Source organism: Pteronotus mesoamericanus, unplaced genomic scaffold (assembly GCF_021234165.1).
Source record: "Pteronotus mesoamericanus isolate MK-2021 breed Mesoamerican mustached bat unplaced genomic scaffold, CSHL_Meso_final contig_347, whole genome shotgun sequence".
In the NCBI taxonomy this organism is placed as follows: domain Eukaryota; kingdom Metazoa; phylum Chordata; class Mammalia; order Chiroptera; family Mormoopidae; genus Pteronotus; species Pteronotus mesoamericanus.
This window is the reverse complement of record NW_026555137.1, coordinates 6,987,431-7,012,541: the sequence shown is the minus strand read 5'-3', so window position 1 is coordinate 7,012,541 and position 25,111 is coordinate 6,987,431. Positions and strand designations below refer to the sequence as shown.

Genomic DNA, 25,111 nt, shown 5'->3' with positions numbered 1-25,111 from the left:
CAACAGATACAAAACTATTTGTCATTTTGCAGCTTTGCCAACAATAAATGAAACTATTAATTACTACATTTTTGAGCAGCTGTTAATTGGGATAGGATACGCATTCATTAGAGCACTGGTTAATGACAGGACGAATTTGTTTAGTGTTGCTTTTCACAGACACGTATTAACAAAATTAAATGTATCAACAAAAGTAATTGATGCATTATTTTATTTATTTAAGATGAGAAGTTAACTGTCCTATGTTAATAAATTTAGAATTCTTAAATCCTTTGTCATACTGAAACTAATGACTCAACACCATACTTTAAAGCAAGCTATATCATTAACTTTTTATATTTTAGGTATTCTATATTTATATGTCCAAAATAACTGCTTGAATCTACTTTTCAATACTAATTTTAACAATAAAACATCTAGTACTTTCCCATAGTTTCTTCCCAGACCTAAAATTAGCATTAAATTTCATTGTTTTATAAAAGTGTATCCAGTCCTTCAGAGAGAAAAGCATCTTTTAGGTTAATTTAATGTATTTATATGCATGCGTCAATGAACAAAAAGAAAGTCACATATTCCCTTTAATTAAAATGTATACATTCCCTACTTTTTGAAATTGGAGTATATTTAATTGCATATGTGTTCTAATTTTTTAAAAAGTTGAAGAGATTCTAGGTATAGAGGCCCTTAGACTACGATAATTGGAAACATGTCATGTATACAACATAAAACAGCTTCTAGGGCATTTCATGAATCCATTTCACTCCACACGACCACATTACTGCACTTGAAAAGACACTGTTCCCACCTCCGCTCTCCGCCCTCCTGAAATTTTAGCCTTCCTCGCCCAAACTTTAAGCTAATGATTAGTGTGTTACTTTACATTGCATTTAGTATGATTATATATAAAATTAGTTATTAGCCAATTCAAATTTTGCAAGGTTGCCTTTCAGTTTGATATGAACTAGCCCTACAGAAAGACAGGGATTTGCCATTTGGAGATGTGCAATGTGTCCAGTGTGTGGTAAATAAAAAACCACCATGGGCTCCCCAGTGAAACACTCTTTCTTGAAATCTGGCCAATGAACGAGATTATTTTCTAGTGACTTAAGAGTATGTATGCTCAGTCTGTCACCCCTAGAACAGCAGTGAGATTTGGCCATCGTCACGAATAATGGAGAACGGTTAGATTGTGAAAGCTGTTGCAGTGACCTGTGGCCGCAATGAATGTGTCGCCTGAAGTCCATCTCCTTAAGGACAGGTGTCTGTTTCACAGTTGGCACGCTCCCAATTGGTCCTGTGATTAAATGGGCACGGGCACAGGCTGACCTTTCCTCCCAGAGCCGGCTCCCCGAGGACGTGGTGCAGGCGCGCCCGCAGGGCCACAGCACAGCAGCTGGCGTCACTCCTGCTGCCTGGTCACCACGTCATTACGGGGACGCCTGGGGATCCGCTCATCCGCGGTGAGTGCGTGCGAGACGCCTCCCCAGACCACAGGCATTCCTAATCTCCTTGTAAAGGAGTTGCTGTAAAAATTAATATTTTAAATCAGCAACACAATAAGCAACAGCTGCTCCATGATCATTTGTACCTTACAGTCCCCGGAATAAATCAAGTTCAGTTCACCTGCCACTTGTAAACACCTTCATTTTAAAAGAGTATGTGTCGTATCTACGAGACAGATCCAATGTGGCGGTATCTAACTGCTCATGACATAACATGCGTCAGCCTTGCATCGAAAAAGTTTACTGCATATGTAAGTGTAATTAGGATGCTTCAATGTTAAAGTGAGTGATCAAGAATATTCAAATATTACTTTTAACTGTTGCTCATTTTAGCGAATTTTCATTACCCTTCAGTTATGAGACAATAGTAAAATAAACTTTAAAAATCACAAAATAATGTCTCAGAGTTAGAACTATGTTTCTAAAAGAGTCAGTCTCTTCATGATCGGTGTTTCACTTTGTCCTTTCTGGTTAGAAATATTTTTTCATCACTCCATAGTGATTTGTTTGTATACCAAGATATTTTTGGGAATTTACCTTTGTTTATTTCATATACTTCCGATCAGTTCCAACTCATGCCCAATTATATTACACTAAATTAACATAATTCAACAGATGTTGATATTTAAATGTTTTCTGGCATTCACTTCTTGGACAGCTGTCTCCGAGCTTGGGGAAAAGGCAAACATTTAGAGTTAAATGCTGAACATATGCTTAAATTACTAATTAGAAAGATGGAATAAAAACTATGCATTATCCTTTCTAAGGACAATAAACCTCAGATAGGGAGTTCTGTAATCTTTTTACATCAAGTTATAGTCCAGGGGTATATTCAGACCAGAAGACATAGACTTCATGGATAACTTAATTTCAATTTTGATCATTTAAAATTATGGAGAGTCTCGGTAAGATTTAAAAAACCTATAATGACTTTATATTGTCAGTCTTATGAGTTGAAAAGATGCCTTTTCACTTGTGAAGAGAGGATGATAAAAGCAATTTTTAACAATATCTTACTATTGTTAAAAAAATTCATCATGTAGAATAGAGAAAAATATGAACTCAATGTATCTACCAATTGGCTTAGATAATTATCAATGTGTGGCCAGTGTTGTTTCTTCTACATCCCTACCCACTCCTTCCTCTAATCCCGAAGCCCCTCTATGATATTATTTCAACTGAAATATATTAATACATTTCTGTAAAAATAGCAACCTCTTATTTTTTTTAAAAGCCAGTGCCATTATCACATCTATTCAAAAAAGGAGTAATTTCTTAATGTATGTATGTATGTATACATGTTACTGTGTATATGTGTCTGTATGTAGATATATGATATTCACATTCCTGGTTATTTTAAAACCTTTTATACAATGTTTGAGTTGGGACCCAAATGAACTCTTCCTGTTAAGTTCCCTTTGATTTATACATTCTCCACCCTCTCCCTTATCTCCTGCCTTGTTTTTTCCTTGGAAGTTTGCAGTTGAAGAAGTCAGATGCATCCCGTGAAATTTCCGCCACCTCAGGAATGCTGCTGCTTTTTTCCACATGCTGCCATTTAACATGTTCCTCTGTCCCTTGTGTTTCCTCTGATTGGTATTTAGATCCAGAGAACTGATCCAAGTCCAGTCCAGTTTTGTTTTGTTTAGACTTTCCTGTGGTGTTATTGCACACCTCGCTCACTTTCATGTCTCCTTTTGGGACATATTAGTCATAACAACTATGTGATTGCTGTTTGATCGCTTGGCATTTAGTTGCTGAAATTTTTAAAAAATAGGAATATGCATGTTTTTTCTAAAGAAAAGCATTATATTAAAAAAATGAGGAAATACTCAGTTTATAATTGAAATTAATTTTTCTAGAGTATTTCCCCACAGACATTTCAAGGCAATAGACTAACCAAACACGGACAGTAACAGACTTGAATTAATTAAATTACAAAGGACGTCTTGTTCAAAGACCTTGATGGCAACACCATCCTCGAATGTAAGCTGGCGCACTCCACCTTTGCTAGTACTTCAGCTGCGAGGGATGAGGAGGCTCCTGAAGTCCTCTTCCTCCCGGTCACTGAGCACCGTGGTCTTTAGCCATCACAGCCTCCTGGCTGTTAGGGTTTATTTCATGAGGCTAGTCAACATTTGCTAACAAGTCTGTAAACGTTTTACAGACATAATGTTCATTTGTCTGCCAAAAACCTATCATGGAAAGGGAGGAACTGAAAGCATTCTCTTCATAAAATAACATTTGGTAAAATGCCAAATTCCCTAGAAAGAGGACTAAGGCGCTTGCTGGTTTAGGTGTTCAAACTTGATTTTATAGATGTTTCTCACCTGAAGCCTAAGGTGTGGCCTGAATATGTTTTGTGGTTTTCTATTTCCATAAGGAATCATTTACTTACTATTGAAATTGGAACTTCAATTAAAGTACCATCATAAAAACAAATTAATATAAAAAACCCAAGCATGCCTTGATAAGTTTCATTCAATACCTATTTAGTAAGTGCCTGTATTGGCAAGGTTTGTCAATGCTAAAAGGAATTTACTTAAAAAAATAAATCAGATGTGGGCCCCACAGTCTTCGAGGAATATACACTGTAGCCAGAATATCAGTTCATGTTCCTGTATAGTTTGAGGTAGGAAACATGGTGAATGTGATTTATTCTGGCAATAGCAATCAGGGAGGGCTCTCTTAAGGAGGTGACATTTCAACTGGGTCATAGATTCCCAACTGAATCCCATCCACCAACAATAATATAACCTAAATTCAAGTATGTTTACACCAAATGGTAGCGCCGTCTGACATATTCCAGGGTGGAAATAGCTCCTTATATCTGTCACATCTTTTAGACACTCTGGCGTATGATTAAAATATCCTGTGTTAATTGCTTCCTCAATATGGAGATATACATAAATAGCCATACTCAGCAAATGTACATTACGGCACATAGAATTATGACTTTAAAGTAAGCCCCCTCTCAATAAGGACAGCTGTGGGACACTTCACAGAAAAGCAAAGCTGAGCTCAGTCCAGAGCCTGTGTCTACCAGTTCAGTCTACAGTCACTGCAGACACTGTGGAATGAGCAAAGCCTGTCAACGTGGAGAGCTGCCTGGAGGTGGATCTGCATTTGGTCCCATCTCTTCACTAAAACAGTACCTTTCCGATGGCAGCTGCAGCAAAACCCAGAACCGCACCTACCAAGAACTGGGGGCAGGCTTTTTTCCACTGAGTTCAACGATCAGTTTAGTACATAAAATGATTAATTGAGTCAAACAGGCAGCTTCATTCTTGGCTTTTCAGAGAATTTAAAGTAATTGTGAATGGGCAGAATTGTTGAGTTTATTGACATGACGCAATGCGTGCAAGGAGGCATCATCTCTTCTCATGCCTGTATGTCCCAGGTCCCGTCATACTGAGCTGTTGACAGCCCCAGACATGTCACATCATGCATGTCCTGCAAGGCACCTGTGCCTCCTCGGGCAGGGCGTGTGCCTGCACCTGGGGGCCGGGGGCCCCTCGTGGTGCTGGTTTGGGACTCCCCTTGCATACTGAGTGGGAATCATTGTCCCACGTGATCGGCAGACTTTCATCCCTAGGAAATGAAAGCCATGTCTTCTTTATTTCTCAGTCCTGTTTTATAGCACATATTTTATTTTCAGAAGACATTATTAAGTGGAGTATAATGAGCTAAGTTGAATGATGTAGTATAGAATAAAGAAAATGTGATTCTTTTGAAGCAAGCAATCTTTGGTTCAAATACAGTAACTTCATTTTGTTTATGTGATTTTTTTTTTGACAAATGACTGTTTCTCTGGATCTCAGCTTCCTCAGAACTGTAAGGGGTTATTGTGAGGATTAAACAAGAGAAAGTATGAGAAAATATTTAACATAATACCTCATTCAGAGTTAGCACTCAATGAGTTTGGATGTTCCTGGTAATTCAGATGATCAACTCTAAGACTTAAGAAGCCAACATGTGTTCAAAATGATAAAAAAATAAACTATATTCTCTTGTGACCGTTTAACTCCTCCATTCCCTGAAGCTGGTTGAAACAAAGAAAAACACTACCTCTATTCCAAATGCTACCTCAGGACTGAACTTAAATCTTGGTTTAGTGTCAGAAATATCAAATAGAAGACTACAGTAAAAATTCAGTTCAGCAAACATTAAAATATTATATACTGTGATGTATGAAATAGATATTAAAATGAGTGATACATAGGCTTTACTCAGAAGAGTTAAGAATATTAGGACATAATTTTATTAATAGATATTATGGCAACTATACCAGTCTAGAGAATTTCTTAGTCCAGTAGCAGAGAGGGAATGTGAGATTACATATGAACCTACAGTCAGACTGGATAATTTTGGTTTTTTACATAAAATTCAAGATGTTCTCAGGATCAACATCCCATATTTTAAATGTAGACACAAATCTTCTTGCATCTAATGGAGCTATCCAAAAGAATCATGTTCATTTTGAGTAATTTTTTATCCAAAGAGCCAACACTAGATTTATCACTTTTAAGGAAATTAAAGTAAGCTTAGTGTTAAACTAAATATCAGTGATATAGAGATTCCAATAACGTGTAGTTATAGCTAGGGATCAGGTAAATTCAATTAGCATTAGTGTACTAAGTGCCTACTGTTTCCTAGGTGCCATGGTGTGAAGAATAAGGGAATACCCCAAGATGCCTCAAATATCTTAGCTTCTGCTTGGAGACACAGTACACGAACTTCAACTCAGGCGAAATGAATTTTCCTCAATTTCCCCAAAAAGGTGGTCTGTGGATTTGTGACATTGTGTAGTAACTCCTCATCCACGTGGGTTTCCTCCCTTCAGCTCTGAGCCCTGGATGGTAGGAGCTGTCTTACTCCCTGTGTTCATTTAACGTCTAGTAGAATGCCGGATTTGCGGTCAGGTCTTGTTCATTGTTAAATGAATGTTTTTGAGTGAACTGTAATAACAGTTCAAGAAAGTATAAGTGTTATAAAAAAAAAATGCATGACGGATTACCAAATGAACAGTAGTTACACTTTAGCTCAACAAACATTTCTTGTGCTCCTAACATGCGGCAGGTGCAAAGCTAGGCTCTGTGACTTGAACATGGTTCTGGGCCTCAAGATGTCTGCAGTCTGTATGCAACGAACCCCTCTATTCTGAAAATGACGTGAAGCCATCCTCTACGATGACCGGTGCGACAACAGAGAGGCGTGTAGATTGACATGAAACAGAGCAAAAGCACTTGGGACGGTCGTGAGGTTAGGAAAGTTTAAAGAAGAGAAAAACGTTTCTATTGGCGAGAACTTTGAAGGGACAAAGAGCAGATTTCCAAAGACAGGCCAGGTCAGGAAACACAGAAAGGACATCTTCTGAAGGAGGTCGAGTACGTTGCTCTGGTGGTAGCATGTGAGACCAAAACCCCAGCAAGAAAAGGCTCCAAAACCAAGAACTGGTCAGTATGTGATCGACAACCCCAGGTGCAAAGGGTTCTTCTTGCACAAGAAGGGGCTTGGGAAGAAAACACCATTAGAAACAAGGACTTGCTGTGATCCTAGGAATTAAGAAATGATTGTTTGAGGGTCCTTGATACCTAATTTGCATTTTGGTGCGAAAGGGAAAGAGCTCGATACGAGTGATTTCTTTCATGTTGAAACCTAGTAGCCGGAATACAGGGCAGGAGAGGGGAGCTTGGAGCTAGAAGAGGACGCAGACACAGGCCGGGCTTTCCCAGCCCCGCCGCCCCTCCCTGGTGACACCACAGGCCTGCCTGCATCCTCTCTGCCTAGCCGAGGCCCTGTCCAGGCTCGTATCTGTCTGACACTGAGTGTTCGCGCCACATGCCGGGGCTGCAGTCCCATCTGCTCGTCTGTCCTCTGCAGCTTGCCTGAGGCTGCCGGGAGCACCCTGTATCCAGGGCGCAGCTTTAACTGGGCCTCATCCCTTGAAAAGCCCCGGGTTGTAAAGGCACAGACTGAAGACACACACTCCCATTGTCTTCTCTCGCATGTGACTGTGTTTGACGCGCCTGCCTGCGTCCCTGTCAGCCCACGCCGGAAGCCACGCTGTCAGGCAAGGTACTTCTCGCTCAGGTTCTTTTCTTCCTGCTTTTAGTTTTTTGAAGTTTATTTTTTAAAATTTTTCCCCCCTTTGGATAAAATGTCCAGTTTCCTACCACCACCCCATCTAAATGGATGATGGGAAACCATGTTTCAAATCGTAACTAAGTGCCAGTGCATGTTAATAGTGAAACAGCATTATATCTGTATCCTTTTCACTTAAATGCATGTGTTTGTCCACCCCTGGTGTTAAAGGTGTCAGTGGGCACAAAGTTACCAGGCTTTGCCCTGTCCACCCTGCCTCTGCCACCGGCGGATACTCTGACTGAAGCAAGCACGCTGAGCGAGTTGATTCCCACATGGCTCCGTACAGAAGGGTCTTAGCGTTGTTCCTTACTAACTTGGGTCTGTTCATCAGACCGCATTGTCAGTCTCCTGAGCACCACGGCAAACAAACAAACAAAAATTGCCGACTATCACCTTGAATAGTAATCCAGGTGTTCTGCTTTGCAAAGACAAATGACTCATTTAGACTGAAGCAACAAGGCTGACTTTGAGACATTCATTGATTTTAAATTAAAAAATAACTGCTATGTTTTACATTAAGAGTGACAACTAAGTAACAGAGTAGACCATACTCAGTGTTATCTGCAGCAGCTCCATCGCACCGGGCCGAGAGGAAAGGCAGTGGCAGGTGGGGGGTGGGGGACGGAGGGTGAGCCTGAATGCGGTGCTCGTGCTGATCAATAACCCAGAGCTCTCAATGCACCGAGGCAGTTAGTTCTTGATAGAATTACTGAAATACAGCTAGCTGTTTTTCTTATGGTTCGGGCCTTCAGGTTCAATGTACTGACTTTATTAACTTTAAACTTTATTTCCTTTGAACGTTTTTCTCTTTTCCTTTATGTAGTTTTGTTGGGGATGAGGGAGAGGAGTTGAATAAAAATGTCATATTCAGTTTGTTGTGTAAAGATGCCCAAAAGGAAATTCTTAGTCCAGCAGATGAGAAAGAGGTTTAGAAGAGGATGTATTCCTGGAGTCTGTAAACAGTACTACAAATATTAAATAGTAAATGGTAATAATAAATAATGTAAAATATACAGTTTTAAAGGCTATTGACTTGGGAGAGTGATTTTAAAGCAATTAGAAGACTCCAGTTACATACAACCAGTAGTATTAATGGCCACAATGAGCAGCTACTATGTGTCAGACACTCAAGTATTTTTTTCTAAGTATTTCTTTAAAATGTATTTCTTAAGGACAATCTGGACTAACTTTTTGAGCTCAGATTGAGCTTTAAATGTATCTGATAGGAATAAAAGCAGGCTTTGTTTTCTTTTGCTTAAATAATCGTTAGCTTTGCCCCTTGCTGGATGGCCTCTCCGCCCCTGTGCAGCAGCTCGGTAGGATCCCGGAATGCAGAGGAGTTTCGTTGTGTGGTGACTTGGTGTTGCTATTTCATTATTATACCTGAGAGGAAGATCCCAGGAGGGCGTGTGTCCATAATGTGACAAACCTGGTCACCTTCCCTTCCATCAGCCTCACCTCTGCCAGCATCCCAGGAGTTGGTCATCTTTCTCTCCCACAAACTGACCTTCAGTGGGCCCACATCAGCTATAAAATCCAGACCCCTTCACGGGGCATGCGTGGTGTATGCGGCCCAGGACCCAGCTCTGGCGTTACCCCTCAGTGACACTCTCTGGTGACCCTTCAACAGCACGGGTTTGAACTACACAGGGCCATTTATACACAGATGTTTTTCCCCAATAAAAACAGTTCATGTACTTCCTCATCGTTATGATTTCCTTAACATTTTCTTTTCTTTAGTTTACTGTAAGAATACAATATATGATATTTGTCATACAAAGTAGGGGTTAATAAACTGTTTATGTTATTGATAAGACTTCCAGTCTATTAGTAGTCAAGGGTTTGGGGGAGTCAAAAATTATACATGAATTTTCGACTTTGCGGGGGTCAGCGCCCCTAAGACCCACAAGTTCTAGGGTCAACTGTAGCCCTTCTGTAATCACTGCTCCCCAGACATCCTGAACTATTCACAATTTTGACAGAATGCACTCATCATTTAGAAATACCTTCAGCAATGAGTGTAGAAAACCCACCAGCAGTGGCTTCAGCTCCAAGAATATTCACTGTGTTTGAAGAGGAGGATGGGAAAGTAGACAACTCCCTGGGTCGGCTTCCGCAGCTCAGTAACGAAAGGAGCTGGTGCTTCAGAGTCCAGATCCCCACTTTACTCCTGTTTTCAGAATGTAGCTGGGCCTCTCCCCAACCCTGCCTGGTGTGCCTCGCAAAGGGACGCTTGACCCCAGCCAGGGGGAGGCTGCAAGCCGGATGAGAATTTTAAAGGATGCTTTTGTACAAAAAGGTAAAACCCTGACTCTTAGGCAGATGTAAAATGAATGTGTGTTTGAGATTTTATTTAACTCATTAATTAATGAGGGAACCAGGCAGATGTTATAAGGGGTTCAAAGGAGAAGTCAAGCACAGATTTCTGTGGAGTAAGAAATACTGAAATTATATGAGCAAATGAATGCAAAACTGGCTTTTCTGCAGGAGAAAGGATTGTCCTCCTTCCCCAGGAAACAGTGCACCTGCATTTCTGGAGGCGAGTGATCTTCCTTCGCTTTCCACTGTCTATAACTTAGGGCTGTGGAAAAGCTCCCGCGACTGGAAGGGTATATTCTAAAAATATCGTTTTCCATTGAAGCACACATTTTTTCCCCCAACCAAAGGGAAAAAGTTACATCCAATGCAACATATGTAGAACTGTTACAAAGACTAAAAAAGTACCATCTCTTGTAACAGTTGCTAATGTGGGGTGTGCCCACCACAGCCACCCACCTCTCTGACTGCTTCCAGACCTCAGGGCTCTGTCTCCCCACCCAGGCCTCACGGCCTTCCCATGACAGGACCCGAACATTTCACTTGCTGTGTCTTTCTGTCTTCTCCCTCCAGGGCCCCAATTTATACCACCACCATCGGGTCTTACGCTAATAAGTCAGCAGTAGATACCAATAGATGCTTGCGGAATGAGTGAATTCATTCATTTTGGATTAAAAAGATGTGTCTTTTCTGATTTTATTTCAATTTTATTTTTAATATCTATTTTTAGTTTTAAAAGATGTGATCATCATAACCACTGATTTTCCTTGGCATTTTGTGGTGAGTCAAGACCACACCACAAAATCCATTGAAAATGTCACAGTTAGGCATGTTAATGACCATTTCAACATATATATGTGATATGTATACACACACGTATTTCTGTAAAGTTAGTGATGGAATGAAATAATTTTAAAGAATACTTAAATAATTATAAATATTTATTCTGTAACAGGAAAACACTATGTACTCAATACCAGGGGAAGAGAATACTGGACAAATGGCCATTTGCTCTTAACCTATATTGATAGATTTTCACGGTGTATCTTTGGTTGTGTATACCCCTTGAATTATCTGATCATTAACTGTACTTTAGTTTGTGCCTTATAAATAGAATTTAGATTTAGAGTAATTTTATATCACAGCTCCAGTTTTTTATAATATTTAAATACCTGAGTGCATGTGTATAAACATATATTTGGGTTCTTACCTGAGTTAATTTTTCCTTTTATTTATTTATTTTTAGAGAGAGGGATAGAAATATCAGTGTGTGATTGCTTTCACACGCCTCCTACTGGGGACCTGGCTCACAACCCAGGCATATGCCCTGGTTGGGAATCAAACCAGCAACCATTTGGTGCACAGGCCGGCACTCGATCCACTGACCCACACCAGCCTGGGCTAATTTTTCCTTTTAAATTTTTCTCTCGTAATATGGATGTTTTCCAATTGGGCCCTATAAAACTTGAGGATAATACCACATATCTCTATGAAATACTGAAAGAACACGACTCATTTATTTCAGCTTCATGACTGCCAGACACTGTCTCAGCCCCATGTCAGGGACTGTGATCCAAGGAATGAACAGAGTCCTTCATAGCTTGAAAAATTTGAAGATTTTAAACTCCTTTCAATGTTTGCATTACTTTGTCTTGAGTTCCAATGAGCCATTTCTAATTTTTCCAAAAATCTCTAATTTAGGAATACATGATTAGACAGAATAATCTAATTCTAACCAGTTCCAAGAATAGCAGAAGGCTCTTATATACCATGTCTTTACAAATATAATCCAGTATCACATTAGCCTGTTCAACAGCAGCAGACCGGCATTAATGCATTCATTCAAATTACGTTTCTTCACCTAACTGATAATTAACTGAAGAATTCTAATCATATGAATTATAAGGGAGCACATCACTGTTTCCTTCTTCCTATTTAAAATGTTTTAAGAGAATTCACTGCTGCATAATATCCTAAAAGAAATTGATCATACTTTTCCTGTAATAAATGTTGTTCTGACAGTAAAGCATTAGTAACCAATTGATAACCTAGCAACAATATTGTGATCTCTTTAGATAATTAATCTTAGCTATTTTCCTGTCAGAAGCAACAGTGCTTGATTTTATGTTGAGCCAGAAAGATTGCCAGTTTTGAAAATTAAAAAGCATTCCTTTTATATTATTCATTCCAGTAACAATTTATGATGGCGCATTTAGCCGCTGAACGCTTGTCAACAAACGTAATTATGTTTCGATATAAACAAGATTGGTGGTTTTACGATGCTGCTCCATCTTTGTTGAGAATGTTTTGATTTAGGTTCCGATTATACAAGCTGTGTATTTATCTATCATTCTTTTCCTCCTTTGCTAATACTTTTTTCTGATAATTACTCGTAGGCAAACAAGCATGCATTTAGGATCCTTGTGCACGGGAGATGTCAAACGGAGGAGGAAAGCCGCACCTCTGCCTGGACCTCCGGCAGCAGGTAAAAGGAAAAGGGTTCAGGGCTGAGCACACATGTGAAGTTCATAAATCAGCCAGAGTAAAATACAGGTAATTCTTCATCACTTGCGCCAAAGAAGAGGCACAGTTACAAGCAACTGTTCAATTATTTGCATTTGGTGTCAGGATGGATTACACGTTCCTTCTGTTGATTTTTGAGGCAGCTGATCAATAAAATATTTGCTACACACCTGCCCCAATGCAAGACTTTGTGCAAGGTATCAAAGAGCACAGAGACTTCAAAGGCTGTGTTTTTGGCCTCAAGAAATGTACAGAATTGCACGGGGGTGGGAAGGCATACATCGATGAAAAGGCAAACAACCTGAGAAGAAATTAAATAGTCATGAATACCAAAGTTTAGGATCAACCTCAAAACGCAGGCCTCATGTTGTAGCCACACAGGGATGTCCAACCTGTAGCCCATGGGCCGTATGCAGCCCAGGACGGCTGTGAACGCGGCCCAACACCAATTCGTAAATTTACTTAAAACATTATGAGATTTTTTTCTGATTATGTGTTACAGTGTATTTAACTTGTGGCCCAAGAGACTCTTCTTTCAGTGTGGCCCAGAGACACCCGAAGGTTGGACACGCCTGTGTGTAGCGGCTGGAAAGCTGGCCGGCAATGTCCCAGCTCTGCAGCGATCTTAGAGTCGCCCTTCCTTCCCGGACAATGTTAGCATTAGAATGAAAAATCTCTCAGCATTTCCACCTCGAAAACCAGTCACTGGGGAAGAGCATGTTATTCCAATGAGTGTGGCATAGAGAAAACCACAAGTGCTGACAGAGAGAAGTCACTGGACCAGAGGGGACAGAAAGCCTTCCTAGAAGGGCACAGACAGCTTGGCTGTGAAGGAGATGGATAAGATTCATGTGTATTGCCAAGATCTCATGCAAGAGCAAGGGTCAGGGAGGCAGAGATGGGGGAACCTGTGGTGAGGGAAAGCTGAACTGGGTATTATTAACAAAAGATGCCCACAGAGGAATGCACAACAATTAAAAGGATTTGTGATACAGGAAAATGACTAAGGAGAAAATGTTTTCTGTGAGATACCTGGTCAGTTACAAAGAAGAACAGCCTTGGTCTCTTGCATGGAATCCTTAACCATTCCTATTTTTAAGCATCCTCTTCATTGGGGACAAGTTTGTAGGAAAAGTTATTTTTTCCATGATTAAGTATAGAATATAAAAATAAGGTTCATGTCACAGGAAAGCAGCAGCAAGAAAGGAAAATAAAGTTTACATACACACACACACACACACACACACACACACACACACATACACACACTCCTGACATGGGGATTTCAAAGGAAATAAAAGATATGAAGCTCAAGTTCTCTGTTTAGGGGACCTAGTCCATAGCTCAACACTCAAAAATTGTAGAGTAATTTAAAATTGCAGCACTCACAACCCAGTTTTTTTCATCCATATAAAGGGCTACATTATGAAATTATGAAGGTTACTTAATATCTGATTTTCCAGCTGGACTGAATTTTCAGAAATTGGAAGTTAGAATCACCTGTTTGTAGAATGTGTGTCTTTCTATATAAAATAACTGTATTTACCACTCATTGGGTACCTACAATGTACTAGAAACTTTATTATTTTACCTTTGCAAAAACTTTATGAACTGGTTGTTATTATTATTTTCACTTTATACCACAAAGTCAAAATTCCAACAAGTGTCAGGATCTTCGTATCCCCCTATAATATCAAACGGCTGAGGATGTTTCAGATCTCTGTCTGCACGGCCCTCAAACCCATGACAGCTTACCTGTGGCCTTTTTGTAAGAATACATATGCAAAGCCTATCGCTTGGCATATGTTCACCTGAACACACGATTGTATATCTTAAGTTTCATGGAAGACTGATCATTGCTATGCAGAGATACAGGATATTAATTAGAATCCTTCTAACATATCTCTTTATATGGGAACAGGTTGCCACTTTCAGATCAAATGCATGTCATTAAGTTCTTCAATTTCAGTCTTTTACAAGGCAGGTGTAGGGTTCACGCATGTCCTTGTTCCAATCGAACGGTGCCCTGGATTCTCTTCTCTCTCGATGAGTCCAGCGTTAGTGGCAGAAACAGCACAGTCTAGGGAACATGACCAAAGCGCCCGTGTGCCGCAGTCAGGCCGAGAACACGCCAGGCCCCGCGGCTGCACCCGCGCCCCGCCCAGCGCCAGAGGGAAAGCGTGGGGTCGTCCAGGGCAATGATACAGCTATTTCTACAAGGTGGTCCTGATGTTACACCTCAGCAGCCTCAGAGAAAATCATTTATATGGAGTGTAGGTATAAAATTAGACTTTAGCCTAAAGCATTCAGGAACTTGTACCAGCATAGTCCATGCATTTTATCTCAAATCTGCTGTGGTTTTCTTAAGATTCAGGATTGTGATGACATTACCAGATTTTTTTTTTTTTTTTTTTTTTTTTTTTTTTTTGCTTCAAGGAATAAGATTCATAGAAGTTTAATGCATTTTTATAATTCCTCAAAAAATTGTGGAGCAGGGAAATTATGTTCTTCATTTCCAGTACATTTTAAAAATCCATGCATAACTGTTCCTCTCAAAGAGGAAGAGAATGAGATTATTTAAAAGACCTCAGCTTTTAAAAGAATATCTTCTAATACTAATGAATCAACTCTAAATTGAAGCTTATTATTCAGATTCAAGTAAGAAATGCTTTTGCATAAATACACTTTGATAATGAGGTTATGAATCCTAGATCATCTTGTCTCTGAAATTATAATTTTCAAATTCTGGTATTGTCAATCACATAATAGTCAGTTATATTTGTAAGCTGCCAAAGTTGAGCTAGCAAGTAGAAATAAAGAGAATTTTTTCACCTTTTTATAGTCCCTTTGTAGACCTCCCCCCAAAACACACTGAATTGAGATATATTTCCATAACTCCTTCAGCCTTTAAGTCAATATTCAATCTAAGCAGGAAAAATTCAGGTGAAGATAACTCTCATTTAAAATATGGAAAAGGTGTTAAAAGGCTGACAGCTTGAATATTGTTTGATGATCCCCTCTGATTTATATGTGAACTATTATGCAGTCCAACAGCAGGTTAAGAAAAGACTTAACAAAAGAATTGTCAGAAAATTATAAAAAGGCACTTTCACTTCCTAATTCCAAACTGGGTTTATACAATCATTTAAGACCCTGAAGATAAAGTTATGCATAATAAATACTCTTTTATGTTGTATGCATAATATTATGATTATGTTGTATGCATAATACTATTTTTAAAATAGGACACTTAGTCTCCTATGAAATTAATAACCCAGAATTTGATGATCTTTACCTGCTAACATGCTGAAAATTTTGCTCACCGCAGTTTAGTAGCAGCATGAAGCAGAAGTAAAGCCACTTGATAAGGCCACGGGCCAGCCAGCAGCGTTACTGCTCGAACATTTATTAATTGTGACAGGAACACCAAATTTATTTCAGTGCTTTAGCTTATTTACTGCTCTTTCACCTTTGTATTTTGTATTGACAAAGTAAAATGAATATTGATAAGGTTAGATATCGATTTTTAAATGTATGGCTTGTTCCCTGCCTCATTCAAAGTCACAGAGCCAGAGATAGTGGATGTCTTAGTAGCAAGGGATGTAGATTTACTATTTTAAAATTGAGAACTGTTGAAGCCAGAAGGTTTGCCAGCAGAGTGCATTTTATTGTTTGAAAAATGTCATCTGTAAAGGTGAAGAAGAGCAGTGAACAAAATAGGAGGGATATTAACACATTTTTAAAAGGCAGTCAGCAATGTTGGTATGGTCTGTCTTTTCGGTCGAAGTCATGGCTTACTGAGAATTGATAATAAAAAGGTTTAAATATATATTCCTATTGTGGCAATTACATTTTTTAAAAAAAACCTTTTGTCTACTATATGTTACTAAACTCATTGTTATCCAAAATTAGTACTTGCTAGTATCATTTGCTTTCTAGTGAAATAATATCATAGGGAAAATACTGTAGGAGGCAATCTTTTCTCTACATTTTAAATTATACAAAAAGATAACTATTGAAGGTTAATACCTCAGTATAGATATTACTCCAAGGTAACTGTGCTTACTTGAACATGCAAGTTCTTGGCAAGAGGCTGCATTGCAGCCTTTTATGACTTTTCAGCTTTTTCCCCCACGTTCTCCTGAAATTCTAATAATAAAAGAGTATTTGTGATTACTTATGGCATTAAATGCAGGTTTTAAATTATGATAACAAGTAAAGATTTTTAGCAGGGTGCTTTTAATTAAAAGTCACACTGAACATAATAAGGAATCGTTTGGTGCCGCCAACCTCCTTTTCAAGGTGCTATTATGTCTTCAGTTGCCCAAACGTATCTCACCAATAATTACACTTTCATTTTTTTTTTAATCACTGGATCTCTATGACCACTGTAAATTATTTTATCTCTTCCAGAATTTTAAAACAGGTAGTTTTTGGGGGCGATGGTTGTCATTAATTTGGAGACCAAGCTATCTCTGAACTTACTACATGGATCACCAAACTGCCTTCAGATACATGTTTAGGAGAGTCTTGAACAGCTCTCCACGACCATTCGGTACAGGAGACACTTAAGGAAAGAGTAAACACATGCACTCAATAGAAAACGATTGCTGCTCCTGCCAACAGAAACACTAAATGATGAGAAAGTCCTCATACCACATGCTGCCTGCACACGGCTTAACAGGGTGGAAAGCCTTCTTTTTAGAGGCACAGCTGAGAATGCAGGAAGGGGAATGTTCAAGACCAAAAATGGTCCTAAGCAGCCCCTCCCCCATGCCCAGTGTTGTCAGTGCCAGAAACCTCGAGGCAGGTGGGTTAGCGCACCCGCCCCACGGGAAGGGAGCCGAGCTGGGGAGCTGGCCTCATCGTGCGAGAACCTTGGGAGAGCTCAATACTTGGAACAGGGCAGACAAGAAATGAAACTCACCCACAGGCTCAGCAAGTGATGAACCTGCCTGCCACCTGGGCTTCAAGTAGAACACGGAAGCTTTATAACCAGGAGCCCACCCTCATGTGAGCTGCTAGTTTAAAACTCCAGCAGGCCAGAAAAGTAACATAAAGATTGGCCTTGGAGGCAAATGCAAAACCACTCTACAGGTACATGGCCTGGACCCCACACTTCCAGAATTCACCGCAGATGAAACCTACTGAAGGTGATCCCATAAACCAAAACTGAAGAAATTGGTTATTTTTTTAAAAATTCAAAAACAAATGGGAATAATTGCAAAATGAAAAGACATTTAAGAGTATTTTTATTTATTATGAAAAATTCTTGACAATTTAAACTCACTGGATGGGTTAAACAGCAGATTAGATACAGCTGGGGGGAAAACAGTGATTTTTAAGAGGGATCTTAAGAAAAAACCTAGAAAGGACACAGAGGGATAAAACTATGAAAATATAAAAGAACACTGGGAGACCTGAAGGAGACTGCAGTTCAATATCTGCTTAACAGAACTTCCAGAAAGAGTAGAAAGAATAAGGGCATGTACTATTTAGAAAAACATTGATAGATTTCAATGGTATCAGCAGTTTTTATAACTGAAGAAAAACATGAACTCTCCTCTGCAAAAAGTACAAAGGTTTTGTTGGTTTTTTTTTATTAAGAAACAGTAAATATAAATGAAGTCATACTTAGATACATTGTAATAAAACTTCAGAACTCCAAAGAGCAGAGCTGAAGAGCAGCCAGGGAGAAAAGGTATAACCTAGCAAGGAATGAGGTTGCACTGGCAGCAGCCTTAGAAAGAGGAGTATGGTCCAGAAGGTGAGGTCATGTTTTCAAAGGGCTGAGGGGAAAGAACAGGATCAACCTCATGTTGTATATCCAGTTAAACTACTTCCAGGCATGGGGATGAAATAAAGACGTTGTCAGGTAGACTGATTATTACTAAATTTAATACCTCGGATAGAAAAAAGGAAACAATACATTAAAATAAATATATCAAGAAAGAATTGGGATCAAAGAGGTTGTTCAATGTGCATAAAGCTAAACTAATACTGAATAAATAAAAATAATGATGAAGATGATTTATTTGGATGTATAAAAGTCAGATGGAAACAAAGAAGCAAAAATGTATAGAAAAAGCAATGTAAATGGCATTAAGTAACATAACAAAAATAAATACTGATATATCAGTAATCACAATAAATATAAATGAAGTAAATGAGTCAGTTAAATTTAGGGATTACCATAATGAATAAGACACAAAAACTCAGTATATGCTGTTTACAATAAGTGCAACTAAAACATAAGTTGTAATTTATACACCAGCCAAAGAAAGCTAGAGTAGCTGGATTTAAATCAAAGTGAATCCTGTAGTAGTTCAGGAGAGTTGAAATACGCTCTTCAGACAGACTTGCTCTTCTAGTTCAGTCTGGCAATTCTTACAGGAGTTTGAAATGTGTGAAGAGAATAAAGTCTCAGTCATTTGGGAAAAATGCGGCAGAAGAAATGACAGTTAAAAATTTTGGTGATGTATTTTAGGTTCAAATGTCAGTGAAACACTAAACACTTAGACTCGGCTGTCCTAAGTTCATCTATAAAGTCATATGTATATGTATATGTATATGTAGTCATATGTATTAGCAGAATCAATAACATTTCAGTCTGAGAAGGAAGACTGGAAGAAATAGCGATGCTGGAAACATTGGTAATCTCGAAGAGCTACAGGCATTATTATATTCTAAGTTAAACCAACCTTCCGATGTGTGTATGCTGGATACTGTCCTTATGCAAATGCAGGGAAGTTCATGTTACAATTCACACATAATCCAATTTTTAAAAATGATTTGAATCAGCACCTCTACCAAAACTGTTTATTTGTCATTAATTCTCATAGCAAGGCAATGCAGGTAAAGGAAAGTGTATGTATGCTTTTAGGGTAAGCTCAACCAAAGGCTGAATCTGGGCAATGTACTCGCTGTGTACACGGGTCGCTGTGCAGCGGTCAAGGCACCCCGTCTCTCTGAGGTCTGTTACTGCCCCGCTGGGTGCGTGGTAGACAGACCCTAACTGGCCCGGACTACATTATAGCAAATGAACATCCCTGTGCACCTTCAGAACCAACGCAGTTTTATTTTGAGATTTGTTTTTTAGTTTTTTGAAAACCTTATTTTTTGATACATAATCATTTCATATGAAATGTATTTCTGAATAACCAAAACATCTGTTAATAAAAACATTCCCTTCTCCAAACATGTCAATATAGATCATGTCTTTCATTCTGTACCAAATTTTTATCACTTCAGAAAAAAATACCTAGTTTTACATTAAATTTTTACTATTTTAAAATTGCCTTGAATTTTTAAGCAATTAACTATTTGAATTGATTTTAATTAACAAAATTCACATGAAAAACACCTGCAATATTGCTGATAAAATGTAGAATGGTCTGAATTAGTAAGGCTTAACTATAGTAACTAATGAAATAATAAAAAAATAAATTTGACAGAGTAGTGACACCTACCACTTTCTGTGCTTATTGCTGTTTCTTTCTTTCTTTTTTTTTTTTTTTTTTTTTGACAGTAAGGAAAAGCCATGTTCCTAAATTAGTTGCTGAGAACAGAGGACAGTGTTATGACTTGCAAGTTGAATGGCACCACCACCAATAACAGCAGCCCTGCCCCTCAGCTACCGGTGCAGGGGGGGGGGGGGGGGGGAAGAGGGAGGGAACACAGAGGAAGCCTGGCCCGCGTGAGGCCTTCTGAGCGGGGCAGGGACTCCTCTCCCCTTCCACGGGCTGTTTATCCAACATCAATACAACACTTTAGCAGCCAAATTACTAAACAAGCTGCCAATTAGGCTTGCAGTCAGCTGGACAGATTAGCAGCTAAGAGAGGCTGATACAAGATTTTCATCTCTTGAGCCAATTACGCAAGTGAATTGCCATCCACAGTAGGTTTTGGAAGATTGGAGAGGAAGGACAGACTCTGCTACCATAGTCAATATAAGAGATCCCAGCATGGAGAGAGGGCTGCGAGCAGGGGCCTGCGCAAGGTTACTGCTCAAATTGCCGGCGCGGGAGGAGCGCCTTCCAGGGAAGGACTTGGAGGATTTAGCGCTGCCAGGAGCGCAAGACAGGAAACTGTGCTCGGAGTGGGTGGTGCGGAAGCGGAGGTGTTCCCTCCCGTGTCTTAATCTCATAAAAGAGAAGAAAGGGAGGATGGGAGACCAGCAGTATGTTTCATTTTAGAGTCTTTTTCCATGAAAAGTGAAGTTTTTCTTTTAAGGTTGTATACAAAACCCACTGCCTTTTTTTTTGTTCCATTTTGCTTTTTCATGAATCAGTGTTTCTATGGAAAGACTTCGCATTTGAGAAATTTAATGTTTCTCCTATTTTGTTTCTCTTCAAAGTACAAGATAATGCTTCATTTTCTTTTCATTAAAAAGAGAAGCGAAACCAGCATTTTTTTTTTTAACAGAGATGGTGGATTCTTTCCTGTCTACATAAAAACACAACTCTCCTAAGCCACCGCACCTGAAGTATCAACATTTTAAAATCGTGCTAGTGAGTCCATTGCCATTTGCTGTTCCCTGTAGAACTGAACATTTCTCACACTTATGCAGTTTTTGCAGGAATGTTTTAAATGGGTCTTGTATTTTTCCTAAATATTAAATTTTAAATCTGAACTTCTGCAAGCCTGTGTATCATAAATATGATTAAATGGATCTGTAGCCTAGAACAGCATTAGAACCCTGATCTGATTTTAGTTTATAGAGTAGAAATCAATTAATTCACAGCAATCACTAAAAATCAGGGATGTGGGACCGAATGCAAGCACCCTGTTTAACCTACTGTAGCTGATCAGTAGCTGTTCAGTTGAAAATTAGATACCTTGGAGGTCTATCTTGGTCACCACCATAATAATTTCAAAATAAAAATTTAATGGCTTTTTGTGTTAGTATATTAAGGAAGTATTTTGATGCAAGGCTTTTACTTATTTTATTTTTTTGATAAGTAAAAGTTTCCTGTTTTACGTTTTATATATCAGTCTGTACTTCTTCATGGATTCACCTTTTATACCCATCCCCCAGCCCCCTCCCCATGGCAACCACCAGTCTGCTCTCTGTGTCTGTGAATCTGTTTCTATGGCACCAGGTGGAAACTGGGAAAATCAGAGGGAACACTCTATGAAGTGTGTGATTGTCCAACCACTACGCTGCAGGGGTCCAACCTTTTGGCATCACTGGGCCACCCTGGAAGAAGAAGAGTTGTCTTGGGCCATATATTAGATACACTGCAACACATAATCACAAAAAAAGTCTCATAATAATTAAGTAAATTCACAATTTTGTGTTGGGCCACATTCACAGCCATCCTGGGCCACATGTGGCCCAGAGGCCCCGGGTTGGACACCCCTGCATATAAAATAATACTGAATGTAAACTGTAATTGAAAAATAAAACAAAGTTCTTTTAAAACAGCAACATTAACAGGACTGTGACTATTGTTAAGGGTATAGCCAAGCTTCATTTTTCTTTATCCATTTAATAAACCCTTAGTAATTGCTGGGTCGGGGCAAACTTAATCAGCTACTAAGTGGTAGAGCTGACACTCTGACCAAGTTCTCTTTTTTTTGTGGATCTCTCAACTACAACAAGCCACCCCCGTCCTGGGTATCTTGTTGAAAGAAAAACTGTAAGAGAACATGGCTTTCTTAGCCCGAGATGCTCCCTACCTGTGCTAACTTCTTCTGTCACTTTATAATTTCAGGATTTGTGGGAGAAAACGCCCCGCCCATCTCAGAAAACAACGTCGGGAACCGGATGCTCCAGAGTATGGGGTGGACACCTGGCTCCGGCCTCGGACGCGACGGCAAGGGTCTTGCTGAGCCGATTCAAGCCATGCAGAGGCCGAAAGGATTAGGACTTGGATTTCCTCTACCGAAGGGCAGCCCTGCAGCCCCCACCCCCACCGTCGCCACCTCGGGAAAATCCGCCTAAGAAAAGCAAAGAAGAAACGGTCCACAGTTTTTACTTGTTCTCTCTCCATCCCATTGTTCTAAAATTATAACATAGCTGCTGCTCTTGAAGCAGAAATCTTTATACGTGGCCACAGACTTGTCACTCTAACTTCCTAACTACATACCTTCCTACCACAGTGATAGAAATGCAATTTCATCACAGTTCATGGTGCTAAAGTACACACCTTCCCTTTCCAATTTTTTCAGCAATTTTGAGCTGCTCTAGGTATAAATAGGTCATTTTTCTTATTTATTTTGGTCTTGTATGTCAATAATGTCTAATGCTTTTAGCCTGATTCATGCACACGTGTGCGTGTGGTACCCCGGCAAATGTGAGCACACCCATGGGTTTCTAAAGTGGGATAGGTCGGAAAGGTTGTGTGTCATGTCATCCACATGGAGGGTGACTCAAAAGACCCATCATTGCTTCAATGAAGTCCTCAGCAAATCTTTGATTGCAAGGTTTGTCGATTTTACATCTGTTGAGTTTGGCGTACGTGCGTGCGAGAGAGAGAGAGAGAGAGAGAGAGTGTGTGGGTGTATGGAGTCTGTAACAGGGAGAGTCACCCATTACCCTAACCTTGGACAATGTAGTGTGAAGTTCACAGGTGACCAACCACAGCTAATGTTTCCTTCTGACGTTTTGACAAAAATAAACCTCATCACTGCTATCACCAGAGTGCCCTCAATGTTACTTTAGTGCATATTTTATACATTTTACCTCATTTAGAACATAAAATAATTATTGAAAGAAAAATGTATTTTTTAAATTCATCATGACTGAAGTATAAATTCTATTATCAAGACTGTCTTCTACCTCTCTCTTCCCAAAGGTTGATTTTTTTTTTAAGATCAACTCAACTGTAGTAAACTGATTTTAAATTGTAACCATTGCTGTAAGTTAGAATGCTGAATCAATTTATTTGACGATTTAAATGGCTCTCCCAAGAATTCAGATTTCTGGCAATGATCCAACCCATTTACGAGGTGAACAGAAATGAATGGAACTGACTTGCCCTTCCTAACATCTTAGCAGTTGCTTTAAAACCACGCAAAGCAAGTCACTCTTATTATGTGCCTACTATTGCTTTTTTTGAACCGTCTGCTTCATTATGTCAGAGATTCTAAATTCTCTAGTTTACATGTTGATTTATTATCACCTTCATTATTAAGGACTAATAATAATATTCTATTTGTAATGACTTTTCTTGGTTGAGTAAAGGCCAGGATAACACATATGAATCGCCTTGACAGTGGGCTTTTTAAGGTTTGATTTTTGGGAGCAGTTTTAGGCTCACCACAAAACTAAGGCAAAGGTACAGAGATTTCTCACAATGTCCCCCACCAGAGCGGTACGTGTTACACTTTATGAGTTTACACTGACACATCATTGTCACCCAAAGTCCATAGTTTACATTATGTTGGCATTGCACATGCTATGAATTTGGACAAACGTATAATGACATGTAAGCACCATTATAATATCATACAGAGTAGTTTCACTGCCCTGAAATTCCTCTGTACTCCACTTTAATAGGTTTTTGAAAATTTGTAAACCCACAAGAGCGGTTTAAAGAAGGGAGAGGGGTTTGTGCATGTAATAGACCTTTCGCAGGTGGCCCCTCTGAAGAAAATACCGCCAAGCAGGAGAGGAAGGACAGACTCCTGTTGGAAAGCCTTAATCACTTGCCAAATGTATACATTTCTTTTAAGCATGATCTTCTTTCTTAGGGGTATAGTGGTAAGAGGTTGATTAAAGGAAGTGCAAACTACCAGCTGTGTTAATCTTTCGAAGCATTCTTATTGGATAAAGTAACTCTGCTGTGTGATTGCTTAGAAATTTGCCGTTTAAAAAAGTTGCCTTTTGTTAAATGGTCTCTTGGTGTAAGGGGAAAAGATGAGAAAGATCGTCTGTATACCTGTTTAAAACTTCTTCATGGTAGTTTATAGTGTTCTGGGGTCTGTCCCTAAGAATTTTTTTTCCCTTAAGTTCTGGAGATCTTCTAAGATTCTGGAATTTTGAAAAGCCACATCCAGAGCCACTGATAATACACAATGAGGTTGTTGTGAGGCTGACCCCAAACTCCTGACCACGCGGCTGCTTTCTGACTTCTCCAGGTTCTAGCACTGCCAAGGAAAAAAGAGCAGAGCAGACACCAAATGGCACAGGGAGACTCCACCATTAAATGCTGCTGTTCCCATCAATGCTTTTCCTCATTGTCCTTCTAAATGGGTACTGGGTACCAATCTTCTGAAGCAGCAAGTAGCTCACTGCACTTGGCTATTGTCCTCTTAACATACCACCCCCATAAAAGTGCAACTTTGTAGTTTCCACTAATAGAAGAAAGGTCTTAACCGATACACCTAGAGCCCGGTGTGTAGCTCACAGAGGACTTAATGTATGAATCAATACTCAAAGCCGGGTAGTGGCAACGCCACGCTCCCCCATGCCGTGTACAGACACACAAGAGGCACACACAACCTGCTCCATCCAGTTCTTAAGAAAAGTCAACGCAGACCCAATCTTCTGTTCGTATCTGATCTTAATCAGAGAAGTGAGCACAACTGAAAAATGGAATTTTTAATGCAAACTATGTATCTCTTAATATATGAAATCCACTAATTTATTTGTTATATATAGTTACAGTTAAGTTTTA

At 39.3% G+C, this 25,111-nt stretch overlaps 1 protein-coding gene across 1 annotated transcript in view; it reads left to right on the top strand.

The window, feature by feature from the left end:
- The window catches only part of GPATCH2 (G-patch domain containing 2), a 114,472-nt gene extending 91,658 nt beyond the window's left edge, over positions 1-22,814 (top strand). Inside the window, exons 9-10 of the mRNA XM_054576589.1 lie at positions 12,362-12,450; positions 22,205-22,814. Of these exons, the coding sequence (XP_054432564.1) occupies positions 12,362-12,450; positions 22,205-22,434 (319 nt within the window). The 3' untranslated portion in view covers positions 22,435-22,814. The remainder of the gene's footprint in view (positions 1-12,361; positions 12,451-22,204) is intronic.
- The last annotated feature ends 2,297 nt before the right edge of the window (positions 22,815-25,111 follow it).